At 46.2% G+C, this 9,822-nt stretch overlaps 1 protein-coding gene across 1 annotated transcript; it reads right to left on the reverse strand.

The window, feature by feature from the left end:
• Window positions 1–2,952: 2,952 nt before the first annotated feature.
• Window positions 2,953–9,261, reverse strand: LSM6 (LSM6 homolog, U6 small nuclear RNA and mRNA degradation associated). Its single transcript, XM_084266614.1, has 4 exons — window positions 9,208–9,261; window positions 8,165–8,277; window positions 4,622–4,735; window positions 2,953–3,134 (listed from the first exon to the last, which is right to left on the reverse strand). Exons 2-4 carry the CDS (start codon window positions 8,256–8,258, stop codon window positions 3,100–3,102), a joined length of 243 nt encoding a protein of 80 aa, XP_084122740.1. The 5' UTR covers window positions 8,259–8,277; window positions 9,208–9,261; the 3' UTR covers window positions 2,953–3,099.
• Window positions 9,262–9,822: the final 561 nt, after the last annotated feature.

Genomic DNA, 9,822 nt, shown 5'->3' on the forward strand with positions numbered 1-9,822 from the left:
GCAAGAGTTGGTGAAATACTCTGTTCTGGTTTGCCACTTACACATGTGTGTATCATCTGGGTAGTATTCTACATGTGATTTTTGAAAGCTGCCCAGATAGTGTCTGGTTTACTCACAACTGGCACGTTGTCCTACAGAGTACAGTAAGTCGAACCAAAAAGTAAACCACAAGATGAATGTCTTACCCAACAGACTGCAGCCCAGCGCTGGACTAACTGAAGCCAAGCTTAGTCATTTGATGTAAACATAGCCACTGAAAAGGTGATTAACAGGGGTGAAAAGTCTTGTAACTGCAATTAAATATTACATTTCTTCAGGTGCTTTTGAAATTTTAATATGAGTTACAACAGCTCATCTCTAATAGAGATTTTGCTGTCTGCCTCACGTAGTGAATCACAGAATGTCAGGAGTTGGAAGGGACCTCAAAAGATCATCTAGTCCAACCCCCCTGCCAGAGCAGGATCACCCAGACTAAATCCCACAGGAACACATCCAGGTGGGTTTGAATGTCTCCAGAGAAGGAGACTCCCCAGCCTCTCTGGGCAGCCTGTCCCAGGGCTCTGTCACCCTCACAAGGAGAAAGTTCCTCCTTACATTCCCATGGAACTTCCTCTGCTCCAGCTGCACCCGCTGCCCCTTGTCCTGTCTCTGGCCATCCCTGAGCAGAGCCTGGCTCCATCCTCCTGACTCTCATCCTTTACATACTTCTAACATGAACAAGGTCACCCCTCAGTCTCCTCTTCTCCAAGCTGAAGAGGCCCAGCTCCCTCAGCCTCTCCTCATGAGGAAGGGGTTCCACTCCCTTCATCTTGGTGTCCTTGCACTGGGCTCTTTCAAGGAGTTCTGTGTCCTTCTGGAACTGAGGGGCCCAGAACTGGACACAATATTCCAAATATTAGTAAATAGTGACTTAAAGATCTACACTGAATTAAAAAAAAATAAACCTCAGCATGCAAACTATATAGTATTTTCTAAGCTCAGTTTAGTGTGAGATGTCCAGAGACATTCAAACCCGCCTGGATGTGTTTCTGGGTGATGCTGCTCTGGCAGGGGGGTTGGACTAGATGATCCTTTGAAATCCCTTCCAATTCCTGACATTCTGTGTGATTCTGTGGTTGGATACTCTGAAGTACTCACAGCCTCAGAATGCTCTATAACTGGAGGTAGAAACAGTACTGCAGTTGATTAAGTGATGCAAACTCCTGAGAGTAAATCCAAGCCAATGCCAAATGTGTTGCAGCAGTTGGAAGAGGGCAGAAGGGGTGGGGGGGGGGGAACCTAACCTTGTATTAAAAGTTAAAAAACCCTACAACTTAAACCCAGTCTCCAGGAATGAGAGCACACAGTGACAGGCCAGCTGCATATAGACAAAATAAAAGAGAAGCTGCAATGCTCCACCTGAAGGTGCATCTTCCTTTTTGAAAAAGGAGGAAGTTGTTAGGTTGAAAAAGGAGAAAGTTGGTGATTTGTGCTTATATACCAGACCACTTCCAACCCTTGTCAGAAAATGATACACTGTTGAAGCATGCTATACAGTAGCACCTCCCTTTCTGTGTTGTGTAATGGCTCCTGAAGTGTTGAATGTGGAAGGGTTAACTTTCCACATTCAAAAATAAATTAGAATTGAAAAACAATTTAGAATTATTCCCTAATAAAAATATATAAACTGAAATTTGCAACCTGCATTCTATCCCTTAGATAATGTTACTCTTCCCTGCTTACATTAGGGCTACTGGTATTTGGAATAAACAGGCCAATTCACACAATTGTCTTGTGTTCATCTGTCCACAACTAGAAGCATTTTTGTTCCTGAAAGCACTGGGAATTGCCCAAAGAATCAAGCAGGGCTTCAGAAAGCTCATTTTAGGAAATTGGCTGAATAAGCTCCCCATGAGGGACGTTACCCTAACCTACAACACTGCCTCTGATGAAGAAAACAACCTGATTATCTGTGTGTTCAGTGTAGCAACAGTCAGACTAGGAAAGAGCTGAATGTTTGAGGGGTTTTTTTTCTTGGCTGACTGCATGTAGGGTACAGGTTGGTATCCATGTGAAACTGAGCTGGATTTACTTGCTGGGCTTTGATTATCTGTGGTCATTTGTTGTAAAATAAGCAAGTTCCCCCTTCATAATGCATATCCCATATTGCAAGCTTAACATATTTGCTCTCATTTCTGGCTAGCAGAGAAAGAGAATATATAGGTGACATGGCTGGTACTAGGGTAGGGGAATGGATGGGAGAGTGAACAGCCTGAAGAGGATGTGCATGAGGATGTTTACAGAAGCTTTTAGGTTCCTGTTCTGTTTTCAGGAGTAGCTTTAGGTATAAAGCAATTTTGACTAATACTGAGAAGTCCCTTCTGTTTGGTAGAGATGCAGGGGAGGGAGGGAAAGGTGACAGTGAGCTGAGGTAGGGTGGGGGAGAAAATGCAGGAGGTGAAGCAGCTACTAGCTGTGCTGGTGTACCAGCTGAGAGCTCTTCACCTGTGACTGACTTCTCCAGCTGGCACAGAGCTTTCTTCTCATTTCACCCCTGGGGCTTTCCTTCTATTTGAGTCGATTCTCCCTCCACCCCTAATTGTTGAAGTGTCACACTTGCATCCCCTGATTCAATCCACAATGCAAGATTTTTTGGACAGCTGAACTCTTTACCTGATGACTCTTAATAGATTGGCATTTAAAGCTGACCCTGTGTTTTCCTAAGGGGACAGGTCACTGCCACCAAAACATTAGCATTTTCCTTCCCAGAATCAGTAAACTATTGTTTTGCCATCACTGCAAGGCTGTAATTTGCAATTACTCCATCCCTGCTTACCTTCCCATCAGTATTCCTGTAACTTAGCATAATTAAATGACCTGTTGCTCTGGATTAGTCTTGCAGTGCTATTACACACTTCACTTTTATTTCTTTTTCTGTACAGTGAGACAAAGCAATGCTTTGAAACAAAAACATCCAGGAAGCTTACACTGGTTTACATTTATTTAAAAAAAATATTTAAACATTTGTGTATTTCTCCAGTGGATTATTAACTACAAATCAAATAGGGCTTCTCACTCTGAAGAGGTTCACAAGTACAAAACAATCTCCTCCTGGCATCTTCACATCCTCCTCTTCTGTGTGCTTATGTACAATACTGTGGAGAGGAGAAAGCAGCACATGTGAGAGGGCCCTGGTACATCATGTGCAGAGGCTGGTTTATTTACAACACCTTATTTCTATGGCCTGTAAAACAACAGTGTAATGAACCCCATTCAGCATGAACAAAGTCAGGAAACTCTTACCTAAGAGTCCAGGCTTCAAGAAAGCTGTCAGATTTACTCATCATGCATTACTCTGGTTCAGTATTTACAACATCCATAGCCCAGCTACACCCCAGCAGCTGCAGGCTGAACACAGGGAGGAGGAAGGCAGCTGCCCTGCAGCATTACTGAGGGAGCATGAGAGTTTCTAAGCAGCAGAGTTACAGGTGTCAGGCACTAATGCTCTCATCTTTCAACCTAAATTGGAAATTGGGAAAGATTAAGGCAAAGCTAATAATCACCCATGAAGCCACTGTGTGGCTGGTGACATCCCCAGAAGAGCTACATGCACATGAAACTATCGTTGCTCCTAAACCTGTGATGTCTTAAGTTCTCTGCTCAGCCTGTTCCTCAGTCTCCTGCCTCTCACACACTTAACCTTTACAATAAATGCTTGCTTCCACAACTGATTCTCCAGCTGCAGTGTCACTGCATTCCTTGGATTATTATGCTGAATTCCTTGAAAAAGCATTTGGCCTCACTCAAGAATTATTCCTCCTCCCAAAACCCTTTCATACCGGGGCCACGTTCTCTTTGACCTTTTGTAACACAAGATTCAGTTGTTTCTTTTTATTCCCTCCCTCCTTCCCATCCTGTTTTCTTCTCAATTAACTATGTCAAACTCTGCTTCATTTACCTTCTCTACAAGTCTTTTCACATTGGACTTGTGAACTTTTTCTATTTTTAGATCTTCTCCCTGGCACATCCTGCTGTTGTGGCCTAACTGATACCACAGAGTCATTTCAGGAGCCTGGGACTGTCCTTGAAGTGTACTAAACTCTATCTGGGATACTCAAAGGCTCAAGGCATTTTCTTGACTGGTGGTAAAATCTTTGCTTATAAAGATGAAAATAGCCTCCAGTGCTACTGAGCAGCCTTCCTTCAGGTCTGGATGATTGCATCACAAGAAAACATCAGTCTCATCAACATCTGTACCATAGCACCAATTTATGCAGTAGTTTGCCTAGCAAAACACAAACATCTCTGTGGAGCAGAGGCCACTTAAGCAGGCAGTAAGGGCAAAAGAGTAAACCTGCTGAGTGACAGGAAATAAGCTCCAAGGAAGGCTAGGAAAGAGCAAGCTTCTCTAAATGAGCTTCCCAGTTCAGAGGCAAAAAGGGCCACAGGAATGCAGAGAAGCACAGACACTGAAAAGGAAAACTGTAATAAGTATGTATGTTAAGGTTTCTTGGAAACCTTAAAACTAATTCTTACTAATTCTTACAGGCAGCTTGTATACACCTCAGCCACTCCTCAAATTCAAAAGGAAATGCCAAAACACAATCTTCTGAGCAATAACACTAAGGAGGAAGGGAGTTACCATTATTCCCTCGGATAAATGCATCCCCATACTTGTTCTTCAGTTGTCCATTTACATATTCTTCTGTCTGTTCCAGAGCTATGTTCATATACCCATCCAGGCAAGCCAGGACACCTGAAGACAGTAACAGCTTAAAGTTATTTTAAATAAACAAAAATGCATCATGTTTGATCCTGAAAAAACTGTCTTCATAAAAAAACCCTAAAAGCCCAAGCTTGGCCATATCAATCAGTAGATCTGAGTATTCTTCAAAGAATTAAGCTGGCAGTGAGGAACCCCAGGCACTCTAGTAGCATCTTTACCAGCTGATATGAGAGTACAGGGTGGGGAGAAGGGGGAAAAGTCCTCAAGGTGTGCCTTTCAAAAGACTGACAACTTCCACTTTGCAAATTGAAGGTGTTCCTTCTCACTTTTCACACCTGAAAAGAACCTGTACCTGGATATCCTAAGGATAAGGCTATGTAAATCGACTTTTCATCTAAACTTGTGAAGGATATAGCTGAAAAAGCACCTTTTTAATACTGGGCACCTAACACACTTTCACATTTACCTTCATGCTTGCAGATCTAGAAGAACATTAACTGCAAGCCTCTGTTTTGAGGTAAACAAAGTTGTACATGGCTTTCAACAGGCAAAGGATTTTCAAATGACAGTGAAATCTTCCCACAAAAACAGCTGTATGTTTAATTAATGCAACTCAGGAAAAACTTCTGCTGTCTGTAGTCTCAGCTGTTGTCTTGATCAGAAGAGGCAGTTGAGTGGCCCTGACTCTCGCCAAGCCCTTATGTTCTCGCTTCTCGTGGCCCCTGCTGAAGGCTGCACCCTGTTCCCGCAGCACACTGGCAACCTCTCATCCAGCACTCCCTCCTTGGCACCCACATTCACCCTGATGATCAGAGCCATGGCTGCCTGTAAACTCCCCTCACCTGATCAACAGATTAGTCAGGTAAGGGACTGCACGTGGGGACTGCCAGAGCTGCCTGGACAATGCCAGCTGGTCCATGAACCGTGACACACACACAGCCACGTGTGGAAAGCTGCGTTACCTGCACCTTGCATGTGTGTCTTCCTGATCTCATCCTTGCACACACACACACACACACACACACACAGAACTGCTGAAATAACTTCTTCCTCTGTCTCAGAAATACCCAATTGATTTTTTATCTGGCATTAGAACTTGAAGTACAATGTATTGGTTGTACTTGAGGAAGAGGAGAAAACTCCAGTCTGAGAATACTCCTCTAATACACGTTCTCATTTTTTCAGAAGGGTTTCTGTAAGACCTTCCGTTAAATAATGAGGAATTCAAGTTCTCCTGCCACCTTGTAATGGCTTGAGGATTATTATTTTCCTTTATCTTTCCTCTGTTTCTATGCCAATAGGAAAAACTGCTCATCAAGTGTTACTAAACACACAAAAAAACCCCAAACAAGAGGTCACAACTGTTTTTTTTAAATCCAGTAATCCTGAGTGCTCCATGAAACAGCAGAAAAGCAAAAAAGTTAGTCCAAAATTAGTATGGGATTGTGTGGATTTTCTTGAGCTACCACTCAGTAGGACATAAACATAGTGTTTTCAAATTATTTTGTTCCTAGAGAGCATTCATGGCTGTGTCACTCTCTTCCTCCTTCTCTTTGTGCTTACTCTCAGGATACTAATGACACTAAATATTGTCACTGCTCATCCTGGCTAGTATTCTTCTGGTTTATCTATGTGCAGAGATACTTTAATGTACATATCCATCTCTACACACAGGAATCATACTTATTTTATCACTCATTCCGTTCCCAGGGCTGCTTCTTCCCTTAGACATGCACAGCACTTGGCAGCAAATCAAGACATCTTACAGCTACACACCAACACTTGTGTTAGGCAGTGTTTGTGTGTGTGGTGGCTTGGGGTGAAGGTACAGGCATAAAATCAGCAATGCAGCCTGGAGGAAGATTCTAGACAGACCTGTAATAAAAGTCTGAGATGCTGGCTTTTTTAATGTTTGGCTTTTTTTACAAATGTCAATCCAATTCCTGCAGAAAGAAGAATTCTCATTTTTCAAATGAGAAAAGTACCCAGGGTTTTAACTGCAGGATCACAGTGAGTGGGAAGGAAGGACAGCAGACAGAAATAAAGAAGGGAGAGGAAAAAATTCAGTAGCAAGGGTGTTCAGGGGAACTGGTAGGTCTGATTGTACACATGATAAACTGGCCTTGGTGAGTGGAAAGTTGGGTAATTTATCTGCTGCAGTTACAAATGCATCTTACTGAGTAGAAGGTACTGATGCTCTTGAAGAAAATAGTGCATCTAAAAACTAAATCTAGTTTGGCCCTGGCTTGTGCATAACTTTGGGTAACTGCTGACTTGCTTTAACTAAACTGAATGAGCTGTCACTAAGGTCCCCTGCAGTAATGAATTTACAGAGGCCAAAGATACCAGAAATGAAGGTTTTAAGCCAACAGCCCCACCTGAAGTGCTCAGACAATGTGGGTCTCAAAGAATTGGCAGATGGCAAGTTTTGTCAGCTGAGAGACCCTGAGGAGGAAGAGGAAGGGGTAAAAAGGCACTGCTTGTTCTGTTAGTGAGCAGTAACAATTTCCACCTGGTGTGATACAAAGATTCCTTGTCACAGCACAAACAAGCCAAGCTGAGCCAAGTGAATTAAAGCTATCTGATGCAGTGATCTGTAGCAGGCCCATAATGTTTAAATCATTCCAGAATAAAATGTCTTAAGTCACACACAACAGGAGACATGTAATAGTTTTAATTAAGTTGGGATACTAGTAAAAAAGTTGGGACAGGATGATAGTGTTATCCTAATAGCAGGAGGACCCAGGACGTTTCACTGAACAGAGAAGTTTAATTTTCTGGCTTAAAAAACCCCAAACTGTAATCTTACATATAATGCATGAAGGGTTACAGATAGGCTGAAGAGTTCTGGAATAAAACTGCTGGACTGAGTTAAAATGAACTGAACACACAGCAACAAAAACCATACTAGGCTTTCTCCTGTATCTCTGTGAGTCTTCATCTAGCAGGTGTTCATGCAGCTATTTAACCAAGAATGAAAAAAGCCTACCCTCACACTAGGGATGAAAGAGTTATGACTGATGGCACAGTTTATTGTTTGAAACTTTGCTGGACCAAGGTCTGTAGTAGGAACTGGAGAAGAGGAATGTAAAGAAGAGGCTAGTTCCAACAAGGGCTGCTATCTGAGCATTCCTGGCTGTTTCAGGAATGTAATTCCAGCTAATCTGTACAAATATCAGTTTAGAAACCCAGAATCATCCTGAGACTCCAGTCTAACAATTTGTGACTAAGACCACTTAAGATTCAGAAAAGTCATTTTAAATCACCATTAACCTCCTTTTCATCTGTTTTTCCAGAGCTGACTTTCTATTTCTGACATCACCATTCTGAGATCTATTTACATTCACACACTCCCAGGATTCTGGATCATGCTGTTTTGCTTCTCAAAAGCAAAATATCCACTCCAGTCTTTCCAAACAATGGCTTTACTCTGTGGGAGAGACAGATGGGAGAACTTACCTCGATAATCAACTCCAGAATTTAATTTTACAACAACTGGCCTTCCAATGATTTGTTTCAGAAAGTCACTAGGGGTTTGCTTCCGTAGACTCATCCTGATCCTCTCTGGTAAGCTGGGAAAAGAGGAGAAAACATTTGGATAAGCCAACATGCTAGCATATGGTCTTTAAACACTCAGGAGAGCCAGGCTGAAAGTGATGCTTCATAGTTTCAGCAGGAGAAAACAGCAAAGTAGACAAAAGCACGACCTGCAGGGTGTGGGTGGAGACACAGCGCTCTGAGGGCCTTAAACTTCCCCTTTGGCGTTTTTACAACTTCTGAAAGTTACTAGTAGCAACCCCTGTTTGTCAGGCTGTGCACCTTGCAAGCAGAGCCACAGGGCTCATCTTCTCTGGAACAACTTCTGCTAGAACAGCTTTACTAGAGTAGGAGCGAAGTGGGGGTGGGGGGGGGCAGCCAGTGCTCCTTCTGCACGCAGGAGGCTGCGCTAGGACAGCAGGAGAAGGGGTTTGTGTCCCCCAGCTCGCAGATAGAAGCGAAGAACGCCTGAGGACTCAATGCGTGTCGGGCCACAGGCGGGCGTACGGCTGCAGTTAAGCTGCGCGGAGACCTGGAGACGTGAAATCGCGGCGGGAAGCCAGTGCCGGTGGTGCCGCCGCCGCCTTCCCGCTGCCCGCCTTCCGCGGCAGGCAGCGAGACACCGCGGGGCGGCCGGGGCTTCCCCGCAAGCCAGCGGGGGACGAACCGCGGGTGCTGCCCCGCGGCCCCCGCAGCTCGCCGCCGCCACCCCCCCCCCCCCCCCCCCCCCCGCCACGGCAGAGGCGCTCCGGGGGGAGCGCAGCCCCCGGCGCCGCCCGAGCTCCACCGCCGCCTGCTTAGAGACCAGGGAAAGGCTGCACCAGGCACCGGTACCGGCCGCCGCACGCGTACGGCGTAGGGGCAGCCCGGCCCCCTCATCGCCCACCGCCCCCTCCCTCCCTCCCTCCCTGCCTGGGGCCGGGAGCCCCGCGGCGGCCCCCGCCCCGGGCCTGCCCCGCACTCACCCTCCGCCGCCTCCCGCGCCCCTTCCCGGCGCCGGCCGCGCTCCCGCCCAATGGCCGCCGCCCCGCTACGGTGCGCCGGCAGGGACACACCGCGCTGAGCGCGAAAACGCGAGGGGTGGAGCTGGGCCTGTGGGCGGGCCGGCGCCCACCCCCAGCTGTGCCTGTGCGGCCCCGCGGCGCTGCCTGCCCGCTGGTGGGGTGGCGGGGCCTCGTTGCTGCCGTGTGGCGTTTCTCCTCCGAGCCCGCGATTCTGGGGCGGGGGCTCCTCCATCACCGGGAGCGAGCCCCGACTGGCTGAGCAGCGTGGAGGCGGCAAACACCGCTGGGTTCCGATTAAACTGCCCCAGACGCTGCAGCTGTGAGGCACCCGCTGCCTCATCACCTCACCCCCCTTTCCTCAGAGAGACCTGTTGTTGTGGCTTGCTTACACCCAAGATAACGCCACGTTAGTGTCCAGCGGGGGGAAAAAACCTGCAGTAAATAATTATCTTCTACTCTTAAGGAGCCCCTGTTAATTGGGAAACGAGCTTGCCTTACGTGGAGTGAGCAAGTGCCTCTCAGCTGCCAGTGTGGATGTCCGCTCGAGACTGAGGGAGGAAAGCATTCCTCCCTTCG

The sequence above is a fragment of the Gallinula chloropus genome, assembly GCF_964237585.1.
Source record: "Gallinula chloropus genome assembly, chromosome: 7".
NCBI classification, from domain to species: domain Eukaryota; kingdom Metazoa; phylum Chordata; class Aves; order Gruiformes; family Rallidae; genus Gallinula; species Gallinula chloropus.